We start from the raw sequence: 26,138 nt of genomic DNA, 5'->3' as shown, positions 1-26,138 counted from the left end.
TTGATAACTACAGCGGTGTCTCCAAGCAAGAAAAGGTGGGAATTTTACTTTTCAGTGTTTAAACAAGGTATTTCAATTATTCTTTTTTAAATTTTTTTTTTTATTTAAGGGCTTGCACAGTCATAGGTGAATGTGGCCAGGGCTTTAAAAGACAGTGAGCCGATGAGCCAAAACCTAAAGTCGCGGCACTACAGGGTGGCTCGCCTGGGGTCACCAGCAAGCTACAGTGAGTTTAGGGTTCTTTTCCCTACTGCACAGGATGGGGATATATTTTACGAGGAAGGAGGAAGGGCGCTAAGGCGCCCTGGGCTTTGAAACGTTGGGGGGGGGGGGTCCTGCCCGCGGGAGGTGGCGCCCACCTGGGCGATGGGAAGGAAAAGCCCGGCCCCGCCCTGTCCAATTTAAGAGCCGCGGGAGACAGCTGTGACCGTTCCTGGCCGACAAGGCTCGCTCCCTTATTTAAAGCAGGTGTCCTCCCGCGCCTCCCGCGCTGCCCACAGCCCAGAGGCCCCAGCTCCCGTTCTTGGGCCCTTCCGAGCAAGGGCCGCGCTATGCCCAGCCCCGGGCCGCGGGGCTGCCGGCCGCTCCCTCTTTCGGGCGCCGGGGTCCAGCCCCAGCGCTCCAGCCGCTCTCCCCGGCCCGCGTACCCCGCTCTGCCTCGCGGTTCTGCAAATCCAGGCCCAGCCCGCGCGCCCGGACGCCTCGCGTCCTCCTTTTCCGTTGAGGCCATCCTAGCCAGACCTGACCCCCGCGCGCCTACCACCTCCCCGCTGTCAGTCTCCGCTGGCGCCCACGGGGACCTCTGGAACGTGCCCTCCAGGCCTCCCGCCCAGGCTCTGCCCGGGGCGTGCCCGCCGACGTGGCTGCCCCCCTGCCTGAGCGCGGGGCTGCACCAGCCGCGCCCCCAGCCCCCTGCGCTGCGACCCCTCGCCTCCCACTTCTGCGGCCTCCAGGGTCTCAGCGTCACAGGTACGAGGGAGCGGACGGCCGCCACGGCGGGCACAGGATAGAGGAGAAGTCCCCGAGTTTGAGAGCCACGCGTGGTTGGAGTAGATGTCAAGTTTATGACCCTTGACCCTGCGGGTGATACCGGGCGGAGAGAGGGACCCAGACCAGGTGGGAGACTATCCGGCCCGCCGCTGAGGTGGGAAAAGGTGTGTGTCGGGGGGTGGGTGAGTACGTGTGCAGAGAGGAAGGTGAGGGCAGGCCCGAGAGCGACTCGGACAACCATGATCAGCGCAGGGCTGCAGGCAGCCCGGCCTCTCCCTGGTCTAGGGAGTGGGAGAGGCCCTTGCTCCCTTCCACACCTGCTTTGCACAATGCTTTGTGGAGCAGGCTTTTCCCCAGCGCGGCCAACTCGGCCGGAGAGGCAGCTGCTACTGGTACCCTTCAGCCAGAGCGAGGAGCTGTCGGGGATTAGCCGACCGAGTTACAGCCTCCACTGCTCACCTCTGTGTGAGCTTAGCTTCCGCACTTTACTGCTCTGAGCCAGGTTCCTTCAGCTCTTAGAATGGTTCCCTGGGGCTCTGGGCCCTGGAGCAGAGTCACTTAAATCCCCATGAGACTTTAACCGTTGGGGTAATTTTCTCCTCTAGTATTAACATCCACCTATATGAGTTTTTACCATTTTTGGCTATCTGGTTCATGCATCCCCATGGCTCCCATGAGGGGAAACAAGAGCAAATTTAGTGCAAGCCTCATCAACCCAAACCAAGATCCTGGTAAGACAATCTTTCTTGGGTTACCCCCACCCTGTGTCTCCTCACCTCCCTTCAGTTGGGCATTCCTCCCACCCACGTGGGAGAGAAACCCTGGTCTCCCAAGCACTATCCAAATTCTTGCTACATAATGAGAGCCACCTCTGGTGGCTCAGAAGGCAAAGAATCTGCCTGCTATGTGGGAGATGCCGGTTCGATCCCTGAATCAGGAAAATCCCCTGGAGAAGAGCATGGCAACACACTCCAGTATTCTTGCCTGGAGAATTCCATGGACAGAGGAGCCTGGTGGGTTACAGACCATAGGGTTGCAAAGAGTTGGACATGACTGAGCGACTAACATTTTCACTTTCATGAGAGTCACAGCCCTCACTCCAAGCCACCTTTTTCTAATGTCCCCACACACCTGAGGTCTGAATTGTAACTTTCTACTCCGTATTACTAGTGTCTCATTTTCAAGTTAGTTTTTTAAATATATATTGATTGATTGATTGATTTGGCTGTGCTAGGTCTTAGTTGAGGCATGTGGGATATTTTAGTTTCAGCATGGAATCTAGTTTCCTGACCAGAGATTGAACCCAGACCCTCTGCACGGGGAGCACCAAGCCTTAGCTACTGGACCACCAGGGAAATACCTCACTGGTTTTTGCATGGGTATTACAGCCACACAAATCAAACTTCAAAATGTTAACTACAAAGTTACAGTATGGAGAAGAGTTTACCGTTCCTTTCCCCTAGCCACCTGGTTCTCCCCACCCCACAGGCAGCCAGACACCAGTTTCTTTATTCTTCTAGTGTATTTTATACTATTTAATACTTGGACACACGTGTGTGTGTGTGTGACGCTTAGTCGTGTCTGACTCTTTGTGACCCCATGGACTGTAGCCTGCCAGGCTCCTCTGTCCATGGAATTCTTCAGGCAAGAATACTGGAGTGGGTTGCCATACCCTTCTCCAACGGATCTTCCCTACCCAGGGATTGAACCTGGGTATCTGCATTGCAGGCAGATTCTTTACCGTCTGAGCTCACACACATGTGTATTTGTGAAAATACATGCATATATATATACACACACATGCATTCTTCTAACCCTCCCCCGACACTAGACACACTGCTCTGCACCTTACTCTTTTTACTTGACCATGTATCGAGATTTTTCCTTAGAAGTCCACACAGAGCTTCTGTATGCCACAGAATGGTCCATTGCAAGAATATACCATATTTTAAATCTAGCTCCATTGATGATTTCTTATATTTTGCTATTAATGCTTATGTAAGCCAGCTGGGCCCAGTGGCTGGGGTCTTAGGCAGCCAGACCTCACTCCTTTCAGTGGGGCAGTTTTGTCTGCTAGCCCTGGAGCCCCTCCCCAAGGTTAGTGGGAGCGGAGGAGTCTTAGCCCTGCATTGCCAGAACTCTGTCTGGAACACTTCCTTCCAAGCTAGCCCAATGGCTTCCTTCCTCACTCCTCTGGAGTTACGAGTCAGGTACTGACCCTGGTAGACCAGTCTGCATCTCCGCTGGCCCACAGCTCTATGAGCTGAATAGCACCCTTATGTGCGTTAGAAAAGGGCACCTCCTAACTCCATGCAAACACGACACCTTGTCAGGAAGGAAGAACAGGCTTGCAAAAAGCAGGCGGAATTTCAGACTCCACTTACCGTCTCAGCTGGGCACCTGTGTGCAGGATACAAGCTGTACACAGTGGCCCTATTCAAGAGTCACCTGAGTGAGGTGGCTACCCTTTCCAAAGATGTTAATACAAACTCTTCCACCTGCCCACACACAGGCACACTTACCCTGTCCTTCCCTGCTTTATTCTTATTAGTGCTAATCACTTTCTGACATACTCAATATGTTACTTATTTGCCTTTTTTGTTGTTATTGTTTTTGCTGTTAGGAATTCTCTGTTTTGTCCTGGAACCATGCCTGAATCAAAGTACCCATTCAAAACTTTGAAAGAACAAAAAAGATGAACCTTCACTCTTTGTTCAAAAGGGGGTCCCTTCTCTGCTCATCTCATAGGGTTTTCCTGAAGTAGCCAAGGAAAGGAGAGATGGAGGTTTGGCAGCTCCTCTTAGGGCCAGAGATTATGCCACTAACCTGACTAATAGAGGCCAAAGCGGTCTCACAACACTGTCCCTTCTTTTAAAAAAAAATTTTTTTTTAAAATTTTGTATTGGGGTATAGCCATTTAACAATGTTGTGATGGTTTCAGGTGAACAGCAAAAGGATTCAGCCACACATAAACATATATATCCCTTCTCCCCCAAACTGCCCTCCCATCCAGCCTGCCCCATAACATTCAGTAGAGTTCATGTCCTTTTTCATTTGTTTTGTTTCTGCGCAGTCTCTTCCCACCTTGCCTGCTGTGTTGTTACCTGGCCAAGGGTAAGACAGGGCAGTGGAGCTGTGAGTTTGTTCTCTCTCCTCCAAGATGACAGGGTAGGGGGTTACGGCTAACCTTTCCTCCTGCTAATTGCTCTTCAGGCTTGGAGCTGGTTCACTGCCTAGGCCTCTGGGATCCCCGAGACTGGGCCCAAGCTCAGGACCTTCAGGACACTGAGAGATCCCCAAAGAGGATTCGAACCATGTTTAACTTGGAGCAGCTGGAAGAATTGGAGAAAGTGTTTGCAAAACAGCACAATATAGTGGGGAAGAAGAGAGCCCAGCTGGCAGCCCAGCTCAACCTTACAGAGAACCAGGTGAGAGCAGGGACTCCTGTGGGCTCGGCTGCACCTAGGGACAGTTACTACTCTCTCAAAAAACCCTGAGTTGGGGCTGGGAGGAATTTATGGGCCTCTTTCTCTGTGCCAGGCTGATAGGGGATACGGGCCCTAACCACTGGCACACTCCCTTCTCTATATGATGAGAAAAATAGTCCTATTTGAAATCACATTATGGAAACAACATGTGTTAATCTAGAACTTTCTAATATAATGTTTCCATGCTAAATAAGGAGCTGACAGTGAAATTAAGTTGGTATTCAAGAGACTAAATATTAAAAATAATAAACATTCTCTTGACCCTATATTCTCCTCGCGACTGAATTATAGCTGCTCTTTTCACAGGCAAATTTCTCAAGAACTGGCTATGTTCTCTCCATGTCCTCACCTCCCGTCTACTCCTTAATTCACTGCAGTGTGAATTCTTTCATTCTGCCATTTCACTGAACCTTCTCATCAAGGTCTCTAATGACCTCCATGTTGCAAAGCCACCATATGCTTTCTTCCCTCATCTTACCCCACCACTCAGTACAATCAACCACTCCTTCTGTTTTGAAACCCACAGTTCTCTTGGCTTCCAGACACCACACTCTCGGTTTTTCTCCCAGCTCTCTAGTCCCTTCTCGGTTCCCTTTGTAGGCAACTCTTCTCTTTGGGGCCTCAAATTTTCCTCCCTAGATGATTTAATCTATCCCCATGGGTTTTAACGGAGAAGGCAATGGCACCCCACTCCAGTACTTTTTCCTAGAAAATCCCATGGATGGAGGAGCCTGGTAGGCTGCAGTCCATGGGGTCGCTAGAGTCGGACATGACTGAGCGACTTCAGTTTCACTTTCCACTTTCACGCATTGGAGAAGGAAATGGCAACCCACTCCAGTGTTCTTGCCTGGAGAATACCAGGGATGGGGAAGCCTGGTGGGCTGCCGTCTATGGGGTCGCACAGAGTCGGACACGACTGAAGTGACTTAGCAGCAGCAGCATGGGTTTTAAATACCATTTGTAAGCCAGTGACTCCCTACTTTGTATCTTCCACCCACTCCTCTTTTCTGACTTGTGCATCTAACTACCTTCCTGGGGCCTCCAGTTGGGTGTCTTGTGGGAAGCCATTTCAAACTTAACAAGTCAAAACCTCAATTCTTGATTCCCACCCCCCCACCCAAATCTCTCCCTTTCCCCACACATGGCATCATTGTCCACCCAGCTGCTCAAGTATCTAGTTCAGATACTTAGATCTGAGTATCTAAGATACTCAGTCATCTTAGATTCCTTTTTCTTTCCCAATTCCAATTCATCAGCCAGCCTTTTCACCTCTACCTCCGAAATACAGCTGGAATCACTTCATTTTTCTCCATTGCCACCAGTTTCAAATGGGACCGTTCTTCTCATGATACAGGGAAGGGAGTGTGCAGCCCCAACTATTGCTGGATCACTGCAACAGTCTCCCCAGCTGTCTCCTCAAATCTGCTTATATCCATTCTTCACTCACTGCCAGAATTGCAGTTCACTTGATATAAATAGGACTATGTCACATCCCACTAAAAAACTCAAAAGTGACACTTCTAATCCATGGCCTTCACAGTTTTGGGTGATCTGGTCTCCACTGACCTCTTCCACTTTCTCTTCCTTTGCTTTCCCCTTTCTCAGATGTGTCTGCCATGCTTTCCTCCTTTCTGATCCTCAGACATTCCAAGCTTGACTCCCCTGCCCTGGCTTGCTTTTCTCTGTCCCCATTAGGCAGGCCTCTCATCCTCTGAGCCTCAGCTTAAGTGCTGGTTCTTCAGGGAGGCTCAAACTCCTATTTGTACCCTCATTTGTATTTATATATTTGTTTTTGGTCTCCCTCCACTAGACTGTGAGCTCTGTGAGGGTGGAGCTCGTACTTCACTATTATCACCATCACCTGGGAAGGGCCAGCACTGCCTCAGATGTGGATGTCTAAAGTGAAGCCAATACACAAGTGCTCAGTTGTGTCCGACTCTTTGCAATCCCATGGACTGTAGCCCACCAGGCTCCTCTGTCCATGGGATTTTTCCAGGCAAGAATACTGGAGTGGGTTGCCATTTCCTTCTCCAGAGTTCAGATCAGGAGCTCAGTAAATACTTGGGTGAATGAGTGGTACTGGAATTAGAGGGAAGGGTGTGCTTCCCTTAGAATGAAGAGTAAATTTTCAGAGAGGAGTGGGCACTGTGGGAATGGGGGATGCAGTGGGAACTGTTAGTCACATTCTTATCTCTTCTCACTGCCTCAATTATAGGTGAGGGTCTGGTTCCAAAACCGAAGGGTCAAATATCAAAAGCAGCAAAGGCTGAAACTGCCAGCTGCATCTGCCATGGCTGCCTCTCCAGACGAGCCCTCCAGCAGCTCTGACACCAGCATCCAGAGAGAAGATGCGGAGTCAGGAATGGACAGCTGAGGACTGCAACAAAGGCTCAGTCCAGGCTGGGCTAGTTCTTCCTGGAAGCACCCATCAGATCTCCTTGTTCCAATTCTTAATGAAGAGCTTGTCAGGTCAAAGGGCATCAGGAGAATCTGAACTGTAAAGCAGGAGCCCTCTTTTTCTGTATTGACCCCTGGGAGTTGTAATAATGCAAATAGTCACAGGTACAGACTTTGGCCTTCAGCTATGTCCTTGGCCAAGTTACTGAATTTCTGAGGGTTTTTTCCCCCACCTGTAGAATGGGTATGTTGATAACTTTGACCTCCCAGGCCTGAGATGATGTCTGTAAAACACTTAAGAGTGTGCCAGGCTCAACACTAAGTGTGCAGTAACTACTAAGGCTTATAGGTCTCCTTCACCTGTGGGAGTAATACCTCAGCCCCAGCCTCTCCAGAGAGTAATCTTTGCCTGACCTGGCTGTAGAGGAGATACGGCCTCCTTGAATCAGCATCTGGGCATTGCAGACTCTTCCCCACTGGAAATGGTGGAATTGAGAGCAAAGAAGGACGGATAGACCATTTAGCCCACTGCCTCTCACAGAATTTCCTGAAGTTTTTTAGTTTTGTCTGAACTGTTACCAGTCATAGAAGGAACTCAGGCCCAGCTGCCCCCTTGGAGCAGACATGCTATCCTGAACACCATCTTTTTCCCTCTAGCTACTCAACTTGACCCCCTAGCCATCTTTATTTCGAGTAAAGAGATTTAACTGTGCCTTTGCCAAAACTGGCATTTTGCCTTGAACTCTGCTGTATTATTACCCCAACCCCTTCACAACCAGTTCTCATGGCTTCCATTCCTTCCCGGGAACCACTCCGTTTCTCTCCAATAAGTGTATGTTATAGCCTCCGCTTGTGGAGTCTGCCACCAACATTTCCAGAGCTAATTTCTCTAGCACTTCACATTTCCTGGTGGGCCTCTGTTGAGGGTACTCCCTTAGAATACAGGATGACTTCTGGGTGTTGAGATGAGCTGGTGGAAGGAGGTGTGCCCTGCCACCTGGTGGCGAGGGAGGGCACGGTCCACGCTGCTCTTCAGAGCTCTTGAGGGAGGGAGAAAAGGCGGGAGCAGCGGTCCTTGGAAAACCATCTGTCCCTGAGGCAGTGGACCACCGTCTCGAGAATACCAGGCTGCAGCTGGAGGGAGGGGGGAGGCCACGGTCCAGCTTCAAGAACCTTCTGTTCCCGTCTTCCAGGAAATCCTTCCTAAAGCTGGATCCAGTCAACTCTATTAAAGGAACACAGCGGCAGGTGCCTCTTCCTGGAATCGTTGGCTCCCGTTTTTTAAAAAATCACCAGTCAGTTACCTATTCAGCAGTTAACCGGCTCTATCCAATCCCTAAATGTCACCATGAGACTACAGCAGATGTGGACACAGGTCTTATGTCAAGTAGCACAGGATCAATGGGAGGAGGGAACAAAATGAGAGACGGGGGTCAGGCCTGGCTGTGGGGACAGATGCTACAGGTCAGTCCTGAGCAAGAGACCAGATCCCTCTCCCATAGTCAGGACAGTATGCATATGCAGACTCACTTCCGCATACAACTTCATGGTCCTTAGACCCTCCAGCATCCCCCAGGCTACAAGGTCCCTATGCCCCTGCAGCGTCTGAGTAAGACACACTTCCAGCTTGATCTTTCACAGGACTGTCTGCCCCCTGCCAGAGTGCCTGTGGAAATAGGAAATCTTACGCTGGACTTCGTAGGCTGGCTAAGAGTGGTAAGCTAGCTCTTCCCCTTAGGCTGAGTCCAAACAGCGACTGACAAGACAGGCCACTGAGAGGCAGAGACAACAGACACAAACAGGAATTCAGACACAGATACACACATCAAAACGACACACACAAACTCTGGTATGGCCACGAAAATACAGGCAAAACTGCACAGATGTAAAAGCACAAAGACCACTCGACCTACACGCACATCGCTCAAACACTCGTGCGAAAACCCGCGCGGCCTCAGGGACACGCACGCTGAGGGCGGGGCCTTCGGGGGCGGGGCCTCCCGGGTCGAGGCTGGGTCAAGGGTCAGAAGGCGGAGGTACGCCCAAGATGGCGGCCTCCATGTGCGACGTGTTCTCCTTCTGCGTGGGCGTGGCGGGCCCGGCCCGGATCGCCGTGGAAGTCCGCTTTGTGAGCAGCGCCAAGGTGAGGCCGCGGCGAATCGTGCCGGGGTTCCCCACCCAGCCCGTCCTTGGAGACAGCCCCGCGGGACCCTATGCCTGCAGCTTAGAGGGTCCTCTGCCGCTTGGACTCTGCTATCCGGCCCCGGGGGCTCCTTGTCGGTACCCGCGTGCAGGCTTCCAGGGCGATCACGCGGTGGCCTGGGGCCCGCGGAGTCCTCCTGCGCTCCCCCTCCTCCCCTGGAACCGGGCCTTTCTGCTAGCTGGGCTGGGGAGCGCCAGGCCGGGGGATATTGCTGCTGGATCCTGAGAGCTGTTGGGCGGGACGTGCCGGGCAGAGGGAGCTGCGGTACTAAAAAGCGTGGGCCATCAAGAACTTTCTGAGTGAGATTTGGGTGGGGGGATTGAGGAGAGAGGCCAGGACACTTCACAAAGGGTCTTGGAGTGCCAAGGAATTTGGACCGAAGCCCGTGGTAACATTGAAAGGTTTAAATCAAGAGGATGACATTTTGTTTTACTATCGTGTTTTAAAGTTCAGTGTAGAAAAAATTCGAAAGTGCATGTAAGAAAAGGAAAGGTAAAACACTCATAATCTTGTATTTGTACAAATATGTGCATATTAAAGTTATATTTTTAGGCTGCTTTCTGATGCAGCAGTATGTATTTCAATATCAATAATCCTTTTAGGTATTAATTTTTAAGAGTTGAGTAATAGTCTTTCATGGGAGGACCGCTGTTCACTCAACAACTGTTCATTTATGGATCTTTATACTGTATCTTGTTTTCCATCCCTGAGGTCAAAGATGGTGAAGCTCAGTGTCTGTGCACGCATCCTTTTCTTCTCACCAGCACTAAGTATTTTCTTTCTTGGTTATCTTTATTAGTTGATATGTGCAAAATGATACTGCTTTGTTCTCATTTGTATTTCTTTACTAATGAGGTTGAATAATTTATCATTTGTAATGGCAGTGTGTATCCTTGCTCCTGCCCTGGATGTCAGCCTTCTAGTCATGTGGCTCCTGCTCTCAGCATCATGGTATTCACACAGATCCCCAACCTAACCTTCCATTGTCCTCTTTCCACTCCAGAGGCGTCTGGAGCATTCCTCTCTTAATGTGGTAAATCAACTCCCCTGTGTCCTTGGGCTCCTCACTGCCCACAACTCCATCTCCACCCCAAGGCCTGCAGTGCTCTCATTGGCTCACAGTTTGATGGTGTTTCAGTTCCATCACTCCTAGCAAGCAGAGATATTCACCTTTACTTTCACTTTGCTCATATCTCTGAACCTCCTCCTTTTTTTTTTTTTAACTTCTCTCTTACATCACTTCAGCCACTCTCCTTGCCCAGTTGTCCTGTTCTAGCCTTCCATCAAAACCCCAGGTCTGGAAGAAGGGGCTGGCTTCCCTCTCTATGCCCGCAGCTTATGTGCTGCTGCAGAAGAATCATGTACCCAGACTTGGTGACAAGATGGCTTATCCTTTTTGCATCTGTATTCATCAAGTGGGATTGGTTTGTGATTTTTCTTTTTCCTTTATGGTATCTTCCTCAGGTTACCACATCAGAGTTATACTTGGTTTTTTGTTTGTTTTGTGAAATAGAGAAACTTTCCATTTTTTTCCTTCTGTTATTGAATAGTTTAAATAGCATAAGAATTACTTCTTTGGTTCAAGAGAGCTGATTTATGAAACCATATAGACTGGGGGCCTCATGTGGGGGTGGTTTTTTACCACTTTCTGTTTTGCCTCTATGGATATTGGCAAGAATGATTTTCAAAATTTTGCCAGTTGCTATGCCAGGGATATGACTGGTCACAACAGAAACCTAATCAAATATGATAAATGTCAACCAAGATGCTGTAGTAGTACACATCAGGCAGGTGCTAGTGTTGCTTGTTAGTCTATCTTGGCTTCCTTCCTGTTCAATTCACTTTTGGCAATTGATATTTTTCTAGAAAATAATTTAATAAAGAATTTATTTACTGGAGTCTTAAATTTTTATTGTACAATCTTTTAAAAAAAACATAAGCTTACTTTTCAAATTGCAAATAACTTTGCATAGTTTGTACCCTTTACATTCAGGTTCAGATTCATTTCTCTCCAGGCTTCTTGGTAATATGAATTAGAGCTGTTTTTTTCTTGAAACACTTCATATGTTTTGGGGATGTGTAGTTTCATAGAGGAACAGCTCTGATTCTTCCCTTTGCATTGATTACTAAATATTTCCTCCATTTGGTCCTCCAGAAAGAGGGAGAAAGAGATTAGTGCTTATCCAATATCAAAATTGATGACTGTCAGAAGTAGCGTGGGTCCCTGTTCATAATATCTTTGCGTCCCACGGAGGAAGGCCAGGTTTTCATTTTGCTAGGTTGGGATCCCAGAGGTTACTCAGTGTGGAGGTGGGCTTCTAGAAAGACAACCAAGCTGCATCCACGGCTTTGTCAACGGTTTTGTTCCAGCTGCCCTAGCATGCTATTGGAGCTCCCAGAGTTATTCACAGGGTTGAGATTTGTGGCTCATGGGCCTGTCCAGGTCTACACATCCTGCTGCTCTGATCTGGGGAGGTGCCCTTGCCTAGCCAAAGCACTAGAGTTCAGAGGAAACGGGGAGCTACCCAGGAGGCCACATGACAGGACATTTCACTGGTGGCTCAGTTATTTTCTTTCTCTCCCTTTTTGTGACAGTTCACTGGCACTACTGGGGCAATTGGCAGGGGCACCAGTCCTCTAAGTGTAGAGTGCACAAAAGTGCCCAGCGGGGCCAGTCACTGCCTGGCTTTTAAAACTGTCTCCTGAGTCCCTTTGTACATTTGAAGTGAATTGAAGTCATTCAGTCGTGTCCAACTCTTTGTGACCCCAAGGACTGTGGCCTACCAGGCTCCTCTGTCCATGGGATTTTCCAGGCAAGAGTACTGGAGTGGGGTACCATTTCCTTCTCCAGAGGATCTTCCTGACCCAGGGATCGAACCCAGGTCTCCCACATTGTAAACAGACACTTTACCGTCTGAGCCACCAGGGAAGCACATTTGAGAGATGGCAATTCAACAGTTGTTTTCTCATCTTTCATCCCATACACGGTGTCTGCAGTGCTTTAGACCAGGACTTCTCACTAACATGCATGTGAATCACCTGGGCATCTTGTTAAAATGCAGGTTCTGATGTGGCAGGTCTGGCGTGGGGCCTGAGCTTGTGCGTTCTAACATCTCCCAGGCGATCCCCATGCTGCCAGTCCATCACCTCATTTTGAGTAGTGTGGCGCATGGGGTTCCCTCACCTGTGCTGTACCATAACATCCTGGAAACTACCTGGTAGGTATTATTATAGTACTCGCTTTTCACATGGTAGACAGATGGAAAAAGGCAGTTGGCTCAACGCTTCACAGCAAGCTAGGCTTAGGACTGGTGCTAGGGTTAGTCATTCCTTCCAGTGTAGCACCTGAGAACTTGTTGGGCACCAGGTACTGTGCTAGGTACTGTGAGTTCCGAGCTGACTAGGGAAGTAGGACACATTCTCCTGAAAACTAGGCCTCCCCGTCCTGCAGTGTAGGATTCTCTGCAACCCTGAGGAGCAGCATCATGACCAGGATCCTGGAGGGGCACGTGGGTGACTCAGAAGGCGGCCCTATACCACTCGCTAGTACTGGAGGCTCCAGCCTGCTGTGAACCTCTGGCCATGCTAAAAACGCTCCTCTGGGTAGTCCAACATGGTTGCCATGGTGGCTCTCTTCCCATCCCAGCCCTCTGCCCTGGACAGTTTGGAAGATGTGCTACTGAATGTAGGGTAGAACTGCATTTCTGGAGGAGGTGATTATGAAGGGGGCTGACGACGCTCCAGGAGTGACCCTCCTGAGACAGAGGCCTCTGCCAAGAGGGAAGCACGTGGAGGTGAGGAGCCCTTGAAGCTCTGTCCTCTGCCTCTTCTTATGGCCATCCTATTCCTTCTCTGCCCTTTTAGGGAAAGGGGCTGTTTGCCACACAGCTGATCCGGAAGGGGGAGACCATATTCGTAGAACGGCCCCTGGTGGCTGCGCAGTTTCTCTGGAATGCACTTTATCGCTACCGAGGTGAGCTCATCTCGCCCACTCTGAGGGCCGCTGTGCCCAGCAGCCTTGGCGCCTGGAGGAGAGCATAGATATCCCTGATAGTCTCTGGGACTCCCGGTGTCAGGAGGGAAAGCACATCTTCTCTTGGAGAACTGTGCCTGAGAACCATGCCCCTGTCTAATCTCAGGCCATCTGGGGCTGTGAGCCTGTAGCAAAGAAGCTGTTCCAAAGGGTACCCTGGAGGAGGCCTGTCACTCAGGTGGACGCAGCGCCATCCTGAAGGGCTCTGTGCCAAAGTGGAGCCACTACCAAGAAGAGACCACATGCCCCCTGTTCAAAAAAGGCTGCATTAGGGATCACAAACAGCATGCTCTTAGCTTTCCAGCCACTCGCTTTTTTCACCCTTCCGTTGGGCTAGAGAAAAATCTCTGAAAGGACGGTCAGTCAGCTCCAGAATGTGGGGAAAGCCCAGTTTTGGGGAGGGGTGGAGAGCCCCATAGACTAAGTCCCATGGAGAAGCAGGGAGAGTCTGCCAGGCGGGGTGGGGACTGCAGAGAGGGAAGAAGGTATCATCTATCTTTGAATGCATGTGAAATTGATTAATTCGCTCCATTCTTTAACATAGTCATTCATTTACTCACCCCTTAAAACATCTGCTGTGAGCCAGGTGCTGTCGTAGCCCCGCGGATATTGCTGTGAAAGGACAGATGCAGCCCCTGCTCTGAGACACACTGTCATGTCTGGCTCTCTCCCCCAGCCTGTGACCACTGTCTTCGGGCACTGGAGAAGGCAGAGGAAAACGCCCAGAGACTGACTGGGAAACCAGGCCAGGTTCTGCCTCACCCTGAGCTGTGCACTGTGCGCCAAGACCTGCACCAGAGCTGTCCCCACTGCCGGGTGAGCAGCCCTGGGGCCGAGCTGAAGTCCTGGCTGGGGAGACGGGAGTGAGCACAGACCTGGTCATGGCCCTCAGAGCCCCCAGTGGAGGGAAGACATTGAAAAGCCTTGAGTACTACTCCAGTTTCATCCACGCGGTTCCAGTCCCACTGCCCAGAAAATAGGCTTGTTGGGAGCTTGCCCTCTGCCTCGGAGCCTGGCAGGGCCCTTCCCTGTCCCCGAGAAGCAGTCTCTCCTTCCCACGGTTTTAAAGCCTGGGGCAGGTGCTCCTCTCACATGCCCCCAGAGCACTGAGTGCTTCCTCGTCTCATAATACTATAATGCCACTGACTGCTGCTCAGGGGCTGTTTGTGGGAGGAGTGAAGTTAGAGGAGGTGAGGCCACACAGGTGTCTGTGCCTCACCCCAGGCCAGATCCTTGGGTGCTGACCTCCACCTCCCCCAACAGGTGACGTACTGCAGTGCAGAATGTCGACTGGCCGCAGCTGAGCAATACCATCAGATCCTGTGCCCAGGCCCCTCCCAGGATGACCCCGCGCATCCTCTCAATAAGCTGCAGGAGGCCTGGAGGTAGGTAGCATTTCCTCTCTTCTCTCCTTTATCCTTTCCTCCTTGCGTGTCTTCGCGGTGCTCAGCAGATGCAGCCATCTTTCTTAAGTTACCACTGCCTGGATTTTTCCTCCATTCTTAGGGCCAAACAGAGGTCATTTCACCTATTTCCCCTGCCTTAAATCTGAGCTGCCAGCCCCACCATCCTCAGCATTTTACACACTCCCAGAAGAGCCTCATTAAGCCCATAGAGATATAAAATCCTGCCCATGTCCTTGCCAGTAGCTTTCCCTCTTTGGTTATGAATGGGATTGGTAGGAAGGATTCTCTATAGCAGTCAGACCAGGCTTTCCTGAATTCGGCTACTGGGAAGGGAATTTCTAGGCCAAACCTTTATCTTTCTCCCCAGGAGTGTTCACTACCCGCCTGAGACTGCAAGCATAATGTTGATGGCCCGGATGGTGGCCACAGTGAAACAGGTGAGCCCACCTGATCTTCCGGAGAAAGCTGACTCTGGCCTCATTCAACCCTTGACCTCAGTTTCCTTCTTACTTTAAGACTCTGGCTTGGATACAGAGTTCTTTCTGGGCCTCTCAAAGAAGAGCTGCTTGCATGTACACCTTAGGAGTAGCTAACCATAAATCTGGCAGGGGGAGGGGAGCTTATCTTGCCTGTGATCTTTGATCTATGAGATGACTGCCTGTGCAGCAGCAGTTCATGCGTGCCATTTATAAGCATCACCTTTTCAGGATTGTATCTCTTTAGGTACAGCAAGAGAAGCTGCTCTGACCCCTTCTTTAATACTGTTGCTCCTCAGCCTCATTCTATTTTCCCAAGTGTCGTGAATTGGCTAGCTTGGCAGCAGCTGGGGAGATGGTTGGGTATGGGCAGGGCTGGGAGGAAGAGTCTACCTAGAAGCTAATGTGTGATGGTGTTTCTCTGAGGGCTGGGGCTTTGGAATGACAGCCGACTCTTCCCACAAGGGCAGGAATGACAGTAAAGAAGAGGGTGTCTGTGAGTCCATCTGTGCACATGCATGCATGGGCATGTATCAACCTGACCTTGAAGTATATTTGTTCACTACAGGCTAAGGATAAGGATCGTTGGATCAGGCTCTTCTCCCAGTTCTGTAATAAAACTGCTAATGAGGAGGAGGAAATTGTCCATAAACTCCTAGGGGACAAATTCAAGGTTGGTCTCCCCCCATGACCCTCCCACCCCTGCTAGTAGCCTGGGCTGTCTATGGCTACCTGGAGGAAGCTTCACAACTTGCTCCCTTCCCAGTCACAGGAAGAAGTTCGCGCCTGGGTCCAAAAATCTGTTCAGAGACTTGTATTTCTGTTGCTGTTTAACTTCATAACCTAATGTGGACTTAAAATTGCAAAGTGGGGTGATGACCAAGGATAGAGGGGCTGGGTGCCCTGATATGGGAGGCAGGACCCCATAATCGGATAGCAGTGGGCAAATCAAGTGTAATGAAAAATGGAGGGTTGAGGGGGTCTGCAGGTTAGGAAGTGGGGTGAAATAGACTTCTAGTTGCCCATGTACTGAGCACTCGCTTCAGATCAAAGAGTTATGCATTCTCCCCGAGGAGAGCAGAGTTCTGTGCAGGAGTTGCCTGAAGGGGGAGGCAGGTGTAAAAGGGCTTTTGGGGCAGGCCTTCCTGCACTGAATCTGGGGAAAGGAGGGGAGCGTCAAGCTGCTCTGGAGGGTGGTGCTGGTATAAGTGCTAGAAAATAGGAATTTGGGGTTTGCTACCCTGGTTGGAAGAGACCAGCAGACTGCCAAGGCTCTTTGGAGATCAGAACTCCATGGCTTTCCTTTGCCCCCTGGGAAAGCTGTCTTTAGAGCTCACCCTTTTCCTTCCCTTACATGGTTTTCTGGGCCCTGCCTGGGTGCTAAGGGGAAACCCCAGAGCTGCAGGTCTCTCCCTGCTTTCCCTAACCCAGGGTCAGCTGGAGCTACTGCGGAGACTCTTCACAGAGGCGCTTTATGAAGAAGCACTCAGCCAGGTGAGTGGGAAGGTGGGACCAGTGGCCTCCCAGTCACTCCAGCCCTCTGGGAGCAACCAGGGCAGCGTGTCCGCCTGGGACAGGTAAGCAAGAGCAGACCTGGTCTTACGGAGTTGGGGTGGGACTGACTCACAACAAGCTTCCTCAACAGAGTTGTATCAGGAAGAAGAGCAAGTGGCTGCCCACTGAGTGCCCTTCTCCTTTCTCCCCACAGTGGTTCACTCCGGATGGATTCCGGTCTCTCTTTGCTCTTGTTGGGACCAATGGCCAAGGAATTGGGACCAGGTTAGGAGAGAATGTTCCAGAGCTCTTGGACTTGTCCCTCAGGGCTGGGGTGGAAGATTGAGAAAAGTAGCCAAGCTCCTTTCAAGACTAGGGTGGGGCAGGGTGTAACTCTGGCCAGAATGCTGGACTAAACTCAGGGGCGAGGGTCAGACAGACCGAGTCTTTCTTGGGAACACTTAGTTGGGAAAGGACACACCTACCCACCCCCACCCCCTCTCGGGAGAAAGAAATGGACTTAACTTGCTTGGAGGTGGAGAGCCCTGTGAGCTGGGTCTTTCTCCTCTCCAACCATGGCTGCCTGGAACCCCCAGCTCCCTGAGCCAGTGGGTCCATGCCTGTGATGCTCTGGAGCTGAAGCCTGAGGACCGTGAGCAGCTGGACGCCTTCATTGACCAGCTGTACAAGGACATCGAGGCAGGTTGGTGAGATGGAGCCTTGGCTTCACCTGACTTTGGAAGCCCCCATCAGTCAGTTGGTGGACACAGTCTTCCCCCAGGGAGCTCTGAGTTCATGGTTGGGGAAGGTAATCCCTGTGTGAAGCTTCATGCCTGTCTGCAGGGCATACATGAGAAATGGCCCTGCAGTCCATGCAGAGGCCTCATGCGGGGGGTGGGGGAGTGCCAGATCGTGCGTTGGTATCATAAAGAGGAAAGCAAGCTTGTGCCTCAGAGAAGCATTGTCAGGTAAATGGGAGTGACTGGGTGGCAGACAGTGGAGCCAGGCCTGTCCTTATAAGCCTATTTGCTTTTCCTACCTATGACATGGACGTAATACCATCTGCATACGACTGTCTTACAGCAACCGGCGAGTTTCTTAACTGTGAAGGATCTGGCCTCTTTGTGCTGCAGAGCTGCTGTGAGTCCCGGCATTGAGAAGGCGCAGCCTCACGCTGCAGTTCTCCTCTGTTGGTCCCTCCTGGGCTGGTCGAGTTGAGTCTGGGAGTGGGATTAGGGCTGAGCTGGAGGATTTCCGCTTGGTCTCCCATATCACTTTCCATTCATTTATTGGACTGCTCATGCTTTCCAGTGGGCTGGCCCGGTGCTAAGGCAGGGCACAGAGCTCTGATTCTTGCAGAGGGAACCCTGGGTCTTGCCCCACCACTGCCCTGTGAGTCCTGAGTGTCCTAAGAACCCAGGAGGAGCTCAGGCTGGAAGGCAGTCTCATCAGCACCTGATGGAGGGACAGAGCCAGTTCAGACTGTTTTTCCAGATCCCAGCCTCCCACCCTCTGCTCTCCTCACCGCAGACCTTTCCTCCCAGGCTCTGGGGACACTACTTTTCCTAAACTAGGCTCCCAGCTGTTACCAGTGACAGACAGGCCTGAGTTAAGTTTCCGGCACGGGCATCCCTTTCACAGCCCTGTCCCTCCCTTTGTGAGACACTGGGAACAGCTGAGGATCAAGGGGACCAGTGAGGAGAAGAGCAGGGCCAGGCATGGCAGGTGGGGCAGGGCAGTGATGTGGGAGCACATCTGGGCCTGTGCTCTTCAGGAAAGAGCGCTGGACAGGGAGACAGGACACCGGGGCCCGGGGACCTGCACAGCCCAACAGGGATCAGAGAACAAGAAAAGACGGGGCCCAGGGCTCTGCACAGTTAAGGCTGTTATTTTTCTTAGTCAACAATCCTCATTATCTGCCTCTCATGACCCAGGCAACCACAGCTGTGTCCCCAATGCAGAGACCTCCTTCCCAGAAAACAACTTCCTTTTGCATGTCACCGCCCTGGAGGATATTAAGCCAGGAGAGGTGAGGGGGCAAGTAGCTGTGGGGGTGGGTGGGCAGGAGGCCTGGCAAGTTCTCTCCAGGAATCAGGAGCAGCAGTGGCTCCAGCCCCAGGTTCAGGCTGTTGGGTTGAATCCCTTCATGCTGCAGGACCTTAGTCTTGCCTGTGAGTGTGCTCTGACCCCACCTCACTTCAAAAAATAACTCCAGAAAGCCTCAGCAGTGTTTGAGAGAGCACTGTGTGCCTGAGTTCTTGTGTCCAGCTGCTTTTTGATCAAGGAATCTGCAGCTTCTAAGGAAACAGGAAATGGCCCTTTGTGGCTTGGACTATGGGTTGCTAATGTGGTTTGGGGTCCTGGCTGTTAGAGCAGTACACAGAGCCTGCTTGATACTTCTTTCAGGGCAAGTAGCTTCACAGCAAGATAACCTCTGCCCCAGCCACAGACAGACCTCGGCCATGGCCTAAAGGCCCAACCATAGCCCCCAGTTCAGACTGTCAAAGCCTCACAGTCCCATCCCTGCTCTGAGCACAAGGGGATGGATTGGGGTGGCCTGCCCTTTCGCTGAAGGGCAGCTCAGGCTCCTGGGGACGAGGCAATGGTTGGACACGGGGCAGAGGTTGGGGAGGCCCTAATCCCACCTGTTAGAAAGACCATCGGCCCAACCTCTCTTGTGCCCCTTAGGAAATCTGCATCAGCTACTTAGACTGCTGTCAGCGGGAGCGAAGCCGCCACAGCCGCCACAAGATCCTCAGGTGCCAGCGGGGGCTGCGGTGGGCAGCGGGGCTCTGGGGTCCTCCATTCCAGTGGCTGCCTGACTGCCCTCACCATCGTGCCCCCTCGCCCTCTGCAGGGAGAACTATCTGTTCGTCTGTTCCTGCCCTAAATGTCTGGCAGAGGCCGATGAGCCCAACATGACCTCTGAGGAGGAGGAGGAGGAAGAGGAGGAGGAGGAGGGAGAGCCGGAAGATGCCGAGCTGGGGGATGAGATGACTGATGTGTGATGTCACCCTGCTCAGAAGCACTCCTACCCCAAACCCTGCAGAAGAGGGGGCCTTTCCCCAGAGCAGAGGCTTGGAAGGAACACCCCACTCCTGTCGCCCACTTCCCCCCCATTTCAGCACTCTTTCTGCCGGAGGGTAAGACAGGCTGGACCCTAGGCCCTCTCCCCCCGCTGGACCTCACGCCCGGACACTGCTGCTGCGTGGCTCAGGCTCTGCGCTGTCACTGAGCCGCTCAGAACTGGCTTCCCCCTGAGGTTCGGATGTAAGTGGCTGGAACCAAGGTCAGGGCCTAACAGTGTTCTTCCCCATGGCCCCACTTACTCATCCGCTTGAGGCTTCAGCCCTCTCAACTCAGTATGGGGGGAGGGGGGCAGTAACAGAGTGGCAACCCGAGAACACCCTGACTCCACTGAAGAAGAGAGGGGCCAAGATGCCCTTACCGACTTCCCTACCTCCCACTGTTGTAGCCTGACCACTGGCACAGCCTAGAGAGGCAGGAGTGGGGAACTGGGCCCCACTGCACCTTCTCTTAAGCGCTCTGTGGGGAGCACTGAACCACGGGGATTACCCCCCTCTCCCCACCTCACCCATCGTTTAGACATCGGGGAGTAGCGATTAGCCCCTCCCCCAGAATCTCTGTACTTGTGCCTTTCCTCTAGGCCCTGGTACAGTGGCTAGCCTCACAGGGTCTGGAAGAGGTGTCTGCCTCCCTTGGGAGGGGTATGGGGGGATCAGCACCCCTCCTCTTACCCTCATCCATTTAGGACTCTAGCAGCATAGCTGAGACTTGGGGGGTGAAAGACCTCTGCTCCCTAACTGAGGATGTTCTAGAGTCTTCTAGAACTTTGATCAGTGAGGGGCTCTCCTGGTCTCAATCTCCATCTTTAGGATCTCCACAGAGGAACACAAGTCTTCCAGAAACCTAGAAGAGCTGGGCTGGATACTCAAGATTAGCCCTGACTGTCTTCCTCCTCCCCAGATTAGCACCACCCCTTGCTCTTGGGTTGGAAGCTGTGGAAATTGTAACCTGTCACCCGCAATTCTTTTCTGCCCCCCTTCCCTGAGGGGCCTGCCGCATGCCCCTGCTGAGGGATCCTAGGGAGGCCAGGTGCCGCCGCATGGGCCCTTTCTTGGATCGTGAGCAGGTGGAATCTGCCTGAATAGCCTATTGGGTTCTTAATTCTTCAGAGCAGCCAGCACCCCCTCCTCCCCCCCTGCCCACTGTTCTCAATAAAACATGAATGGTGACAGGCCTTTACAGGAATGCTTTGTGGAGGATGGCTTGACAAGCAGGCAACAGTCACGTGGATGGTCCCAGAATGCATAGGACAGAGCGGTGACGGCAGGAGATGGGAGCTCCAGCTCCCCAGTTTGGATTCATCCCTCGTCTCGTCTATATCTGCTGTGCAAACGTTTCTCAGGTCTAAGAGCAGGGCTCCTCTGAGGTCCAGTGTGGATCCCCAGGACCAGACTACAAAACAAGGAGGCTTTTCCTCGGGGGCTGAACCACCGCTTCCTGAGTTCTTGAGCAGGAGGCTGTCGGGATCCAGGATTAGCAGTCTGAGCACTGGTCCTGAAGGACCCTGGGCAAGCCTTGTACCCTCTCTGGGCCTCAGTTTCCTCCCTTCAAAACAAGAGCGTGGGACCAAGTGAGTGTTTGAAGCCCCCCACCCCACCCCTGTGTGCTTTACTCTAGGACACAGTTGCAACCCTGATGAGAGGCTTTATTGCTAAAAAGTCACTGAGGGTTTATTAAGTCCTCAAACACCAGCTCCTTACACCATTCCAGCAATTGCTGTGAAAGACTCTGGGTGGGGAGGCTGGAGCCAGGTGGGGTGTGACAGCTTTCAGATGGCTCTCAAACCATCTGCTGTTGGCCCCTTTAGTTTCAGACCCGAGCCCACCAGCCCCCGGGCCTGGCTCTTGCCTCTTCCCATAGCATGAGACACCTTAGGAGCCCAGGGGAGGAAAGGCCAGTGGTGTGGCTTCCTTTAGCTGAGCCAAGGCCCAAGCCCTTTTCCTCTGCCTGGCTCCACCAGTTCCCAAATGCTATCCCCAAATCCTGAACAGCAGAATTCCTGGATTTTCCCTTCTCAGCCTAGAGTTGCTTATGGCTGGAATGTGGGACCAACTCTTCTACCAGAAGGTCCAGGGCGGTTGCAGCAGCTCAAAGGTGGGGATGCTGGTGACATTGACTGGGATGGAAATGATGGCCCAAGGCAGCCCATGCTGTTCCAGGGAGCGGCGGATCATGTAGCTGGGAGGGCATGGAGAGAGGTGGTGATGGTCACTTTCTCGGCACCCCATCATGCCCCACTGTCCCCATTACTTTGGGAGTTCCAGAGCCTGAGGACTTTTTTGGCCCTCCAACCAGGGCACCCCAAGGTGAGGCTTGTGGGTAGGGACTAGTAATTGCCCTTGACCTCCCCGAGTTGTGGCACCTAGTTTGGTGCTAATACAGCCAGAGACAAGGACCCCTCACCCATCTCGGCCGAGCAGGAAGAGGGCGGGGATGTCAGCTGTGCGCTGGGTACTGTCTTGGATCATCTCCACGTAGAAGCTGTCATTGTCAACCGCGTTGTCAGAGATGATCACTGCCCGCCCGCCGTGCTCCTGCACCACCCGGGTCTTGGACAGGAAGGAGCAGCCCCTGGAAGAGGTGATGATGAGACCAAAGAAAAGGCAGGGGAGCTATCCCCTCCCCAGACCACCACCCTGGGAGGGTGCAAGAAGGACCAATCATGGAGGATTATTTTTTTATAGAGGCTCACAAGTAAATGGCCAAAGGCCTGGATAATTTTAAGACATTTCTTAAAAGATTCTTAAAAAGATGAATTATTTAAAAACAGTTATTTCAAAGTATCACCACCAACACTGATCTCAGACTCTCCCCTGGTGCCTCTGCCTGTCCGCGCCTTACCCCCTCTCCACCAGCGCGATCTGGTCCTGGATGAAGAAACCGTTGCTGAGTTCCCCACAGGCCTCTGAAGGTTCCGCAGGGACAAGGTGAATCTGCTCATACCTTGTGTGCTGAAAGATATTTAAACAGGTGAAAGTGTGGGGAGAGGTTAGGACTGAGCTGATCATTCCATCATATCAGCTCCTCACAAAATGAGAAGGAAATGCGTGATTTCTGTGTGCTGGACACTTGAGCACTTTTACTCAATTCTCACAATTGTCTGGTTGTCCTATCCCACCCTCCCCTTTTTTTTTTGGTCAAATCTTTATTTATTTTTTCTCCACCCTCCCTTTCACAGACACAGGGAAGTTGCTGTGGACCCAGAGTCATGTATTAATAGTTCAGCAGTGGAGCTAGCAGAGCCTTTGGCTTTTTTTTAACTACTTCATGTCCCTAAGAAGAAGAGTTTCCCTCTGTGATGCCCAGGTCTGTATTATACCCAGAGGAACAGCCGGAAGCCCTGCCTTCCTGGCTCTATAGCCCCTGGAAGACAGAGCAGAATTCTGCCCCCTTCTCTGTCCCAGCACTCAGGTATTGATTGAATTGATGAAGGTCACCTCAACTTAGTAGGGGGAAATGTGGAGACAGCATCAGATGTGAGGGGGCCTCCCTGAACTTACAAAGATACCACCAAAGTCCTTGGCAGGCGTGGCTGTGAAGATGTAGCGAATGTCCCCAGGACTCAGCACTTGAAAGTACAAATAATCATGGATGCGTAAGCCTGAAAGGTAAAATGTACAGGTGAGAAGCCTCCGGGGGAAAAGCTGGTTTCAGGTTCAGATCATGGACCCCATGCCTTCAACAGGCTAGCTATGGTCTGGGCCCAGAGACCCAGCTTCAGCCAACTGTGTCCTCACAGTACGTAGTATAGATGGTCTCTGCCCTGGGGAGGATAGAGCTGATGCAGACAGTTAGTGACCCCAGAGGTTTACAGCTGCTGCTGCTTACACAGGTGAGCCAGGGAGACTGAGAGTTCCAGTGTTACCTCTCTGAGGGTTAATTCATCTTTGCTCTGAAGCAGACTTTAGAGTTTCAAGGTGGTAGATGTGGTAGCTGTTGTAAAAAAAAAAAAAAGTCTGGTTCCACTGCCATTCCCCCCTCGTCCAGTCACTACCATTTCTTGTCCTAGCTGATGCAGCTTTTTAACTGGTCTATCTTAGCCTGTATTCTTGCTCCCTAAGGTCCATTCCCCTAACAACTGCCAGGAATTTCCTTAAAACACCTTAAAGCAGATGTGATCATATCACCACTGCCAGAGTGTCAATACTCTTCAAGGACTGCCTTTTGCACTTAAAGCCTAAACTCTAGTCTGCAAGGCCCTGCTTGATCTGGCCGTTGGCAGCTACCCCAACCTCATCTCTTCCCTTCCTGTGTTCTAACTACACTGGCCTCCAGTTTCTTCACATCTCCAAGTCTTCTTGTAAGTTCCCTCACCATACCACACCTCTACCTCTTTATAGGGCTCACTCCTATTCATCCATCAGATCACTTTCTCAGAGAAACCTGCCCTGTGACTGCCCTCCTTTATGCCCATTCAAAAATGTACTTTGTCTCCAATGACACTTTTAACATAATTTGGAATTATTTTTGTTTGTTGTCTCTCTCCTGCACTAGAACAAGGACTTAAGTTTGTGATTTCATTCCATACTGTGTCCACCTTAACCAACATAGTGGCTAGACTATAACTCGTGCTCTAAAAGGTTGTTGAGTGAATGAACAACTATTTCCAGCAGGGAAGTGCCAGAACAACTAGATTTTTCTGGGATGTGGATCTCTTTAGTACCTAAGTGTAATGTTTTACCTGAACTTAAGCGGCTGGATTCCTTAGCCCAGAGAGATTGAGTAGCGTGAAAGGGTGGAAACTTCTGCCACAAGTCAGGGCTTGTGTCAGGGCTGGGATCAACTGTGGCTTTAGCTGTCCTTTTCTACATCCTAATCAGCCACCAGGTAGAGGTCCACTGGTTGGTACTGGGCTACACATACAGCCTTTTGTCCTGGGAGTGAAGGCTTCCAGTCAAATAGAGATACACTCCCAGGAGGCCTTCCTGGATTAGCACTAAAATTCCCCTCCTCCCTACACATCTTTGCCTAGCCTTTGTATCCGCTGATCCGTGTAAATTAAGTATAGATACACACATGTGCTCACGTATGTATATGGGTGTATGTTTATGTTCTCGTGTAGATGCAAACAGGTTTAGTGTGTGCGTATGTGCTAAGTGCGTGTAAGCCCACGTATAGCAACGTGTGGTCCCATTTATGTATGTGAGTGCTCACATATTTCCAGCTTGTAGTATTCCTGTGAGTGTGAAAGTCGCTCAGTCGTGTCCGACTCTGCGACTCCATGGATTATACAGTCCATGGAATTCTCCAGGCCAGAATACTGGAGTGGGTAGCCTTTCCATTCTCCAGGGTCCCATTTATGTATGTGAGTGCTCACATATTTCCAGCCTGTAGTACCCCTAGGCGTTCCTTGTTCTTCGCCCCCGTCAGCCACCTAAGTCGGCGCTAGTGGGGGTAGGGGGAGCCTTCCTTCGACGTGGGTAGCTGGGGACTCACAGCCCAGTCTCAGGCCGCGCCCAGTTAATGTCCCTGGGGACCACTACCCACCCACTCCAGGTGCCGGTGTCTGGACCTGCCTTGCTCCGAATTCGCGGGGTCCCCAAGGTGACCCGTGGCCCCCGGCCCAGGACGCGCTCAAGCTGGTCCGCCAGCCCCGCCCTGAAGCGTAGCCCCGCCCGTTGCTGCTCACCGTGGGCCGCGACGCACGCGGGGAGCCAGAGCACGAGACAACACCAGCCCGCGGCGCCGGGGACCATCTCCAGGGCCCGGCCGGGCGCCGCGCTTCTTCCAGCCACCCCGCCGCGCGTAGCTAGCCGGACTTCGGCCTGACAGCTGCTCTGGCCTCCCGCCCCCGGACCCGCTCACGCCGTCGGTTGGCGGACCGGAATGAGGCCTAGGACTGATTGGCTCTGAGGCCTGCTTATGTAGCCACATTTTCCGCCCCTACGCCCTAGCCCACTTCCTATTGGTCGAGAGAAGTGAGGCCGAGGGCTGATTGGTCTAAATTGTTAACTGCAACTGCCGGCCCCCGCCCCAGCATTTCTCTTTTTGGGTTAGACTCTGCAGGACCTCTCAGGCAGAGGGCGGGCCTGGGAGGCCGCGGGAACGGAGAATGGAGACCCGCAGGACTCGCCTCAGCCCCGAAAGACTTGGCTAGTCGGCTCGTGCGTCCTCGGCCGAATCCTCACGGCGGCAGCTTCGCAAGACAACGATTTATCTTCTAGCTGTGCTTTCCTTTTTCCCATCCTCTTCTTGGGAAGGCATTCGTCTAGCGCCCAGGTGGTCTCGGGCGACCCCTGCTCTGCTCATCCTCTGCCTAGTTCCACTGGCGTTTGTGCGGTCGTAGTCAGTAGGCTCTGGGGGTGTACCAGTAGGCCTGATGTACCCGACACTCGAGGAAGCTCTGACAATGCCAAACCAGAAAACGAGCATTCGGGCCAGGTGCCCACGTGTGATGTTGGACACCTAACCCCTCAGCCTCAGTTCCCTCGTCTGTAAAGTGGGCGTGATCGTGGTACTACCAAAACGATAGTGTGTAACAACGAGCTCACTCACGTCAAATGCTTAGTAAAGGCCTGTCTCTCAGTCACCAGTCAATAAATATATGCGTTTATTGCATCCCTT

The 26,138-nt window shown here is 51.9% G+C and overlaps 3 protein-coding genes across 5 annotated transcripts; 2 read left to right on the top strand and 1 right to left on the bottom strand.

Moving 5' to 3' along the window:
• The first annotated feature begins 551 nt into the window (after window positions 1-551).
• On the top strand, window positions 552-8,353 carry NOTO (notochord homeobox). Its single transcript, XM_027554378.1, has 4 exons — window positions 552-969; window positions 1,336-1,455; window positions 4,204-4,418; window positions 6,694-8,353. The coding sequence occupies exons 1-4, from the start codon at window positions 552-554 to the stop codon at window positions 6,850-6,852; spliced, it is 912 nt and encodes a 303-aa protein (XP_027410179.1). The 3' UTR covers window positions 6,853-8,353.
• Window positions 8,354-8,894: 541 nt separating this feature from the next.
• SMYD5 (SMYD family member 5) lies at window positions 8,895-20,748 on the top strand. Of its 2 annotated transcripts, XR_003513294.1 has the most exons (14): window positions 8,895-9,018; window positions 12,943-13,051; window positions 13,788-13,927; window positions 14,375-14,496; window positions 14,885-14,954; window positions 15,562-15,666; window positions 16,425-16,487; window positions 16,702-16,772; window positions 17,084-17,190; window positions 17,571-17,627; window positions 18,422-18,516; window positions 19,176-19,246; window positions 19,345-19,757; window positions 20,384-20,748. XR_003513294.1 is itself a non-coding variant. In XM_027554887.1 (13 exons), exons 1-13 carry the CDS (start codon window positions 8,923-8,925, stop codon window positions 19,493-19,495), a joined length of 1,257 nt encoding a protein of 418 aa, XP_027410688.1. In that variant the 5' UTR covers window positions 8,895-8,922; the 3' UTR covers window positions 19,496-20,748. The 2 variants fall into 2 exon arrangements, 1 of the variants encoding a protein (XP_027410688.1); XM_027554887.1 differs by having other exon boundaries at window positions 19,345-20,748.
• Window positions 20,741-25,404, bottom strand: PRADC1 (protease associated domain containing 1). 2 transcript variants are annotated; one of them, XM_027554888.1, is made up of 5 exons: window positions 25,204-25,379; window positions 23,075-23,175; window positions 22,416-22,525; window positions 21,978-22,145; window positions 20,741-21,119 (listed from the first exon to the last, which is right to left on the bottom strand). In XM_027554888.1, exons 1-5 carry the CDS (start codon window positions 25,268-25,270, stop codon window positions 20,873-20,875), a joined length of 693 nt encoding a protein of 230 aa, XP_027410689.1. In that variant the 5' UTR covers window positions 25,271-25,379; the 3' UTR covers window positions 20,741-20,872. The 2 variants fall into 2 exon arrangements, with proteins under 2 accessions (XP_027410689.1, XP_027410690.1); XM_027554889.1 differs by lacking the exon at window positions 20,741-21,119 and adding an exon at window positions 21,199-21,752 and having other exon boundaries at window positions 25,204-25,404.
• Window positions 25,405-26,138: the final 734 nt, after the last annotated feature.

This window comes from Bos indicus x Bos taurus, chromosome 11 (assembly GCF_003369695.1).
Source record: "Bos indicus x Bos taurus breed Angus x Brahman F1 hybrid chromosome 11, Bos_hybrid_MaternalHap_v2.0, whole genome shotgun sequence".
NCBI lineage: Eukaryota > Metazoa > Chordata > Mammalia > Artiodactyla > Bovidae > Bos > Bos indicus x Bos taurus.
Note: the sequence above shows the minus strand (reverse complement) of the source record. Positions and strands in the feature narration are given on the sequence as shown.

Excerpts from the sequence above, each read along its gene's own strand:
- PRADC1 (XM_027554888.1), bottom strand. The coding sequence starts at position 25,270 with ATGGTCCCCGGCGCCGCGGGCTGGTGTTGTCTCGTGCTCTGGCTCCCC. Across the intron at positions 23,176-25,203 it reads CGCGTGCGTCGCGGCCCACG|GCTTACGCATCCATGATTAT; the intron begins GTGAGCAGCAAC and ends TTTACCTTTCAG. Across the intron at positions 21,120-21,977 it reads TTCCTGCTCGGCCGAGATGG|GGAGGAAACTGAGGCCCAGA; the intron begins GTGAGGGGTCCT and ends CTTGTTTTGAAG.
- SMYD5 (XM_027554887.1), top strand. The coding sequence starts at position 8,923 with ATGGCGGCCTCCATGTGCGACGTGTTCTCCTTCTGCGTGGGCGTGGCG. Across the intron at positions 9,019-12,942 it reads GCTTTGTGAGCAGCGCCAAG|GGAAAGGGGCTGTTTGCCAC; the intron begins GTGAGGCCGCGG and ends CTGCCCTTTTAG. Across the intron at positions 16,773-17,083 it reads GGCCAAGGAATTGGGACCAG|CTCCCTGAGCCAGTGGGTCC; the intron begins GTTAGGAGAGAA and ends TGGAACCCCCAG.
- NOTO (XM_027554378.1), top strand. The coding sequence starts at position 552 with ATGCCCAGCCCCGGGCCGCGGGGCTGCCGGCCGCTCCCTCTTTCGGGC. Across the intron at positions 970-1,335 it reads CCAGGGTCTCAGCGTCACAG|GCTTTTCCCCAGCGCGGCCA; the intron begins GTACGAGGGAGC and ends TTTGTGGAGCAG. Across the intron at positions 1,456-4,203 it reads CCTCCACTGCTCACCTCTGT|GCTTGGAGCTGGTTCACTGC; the intron begins GTGAGCTTAGCT and ends ATTGCTCTTCAG.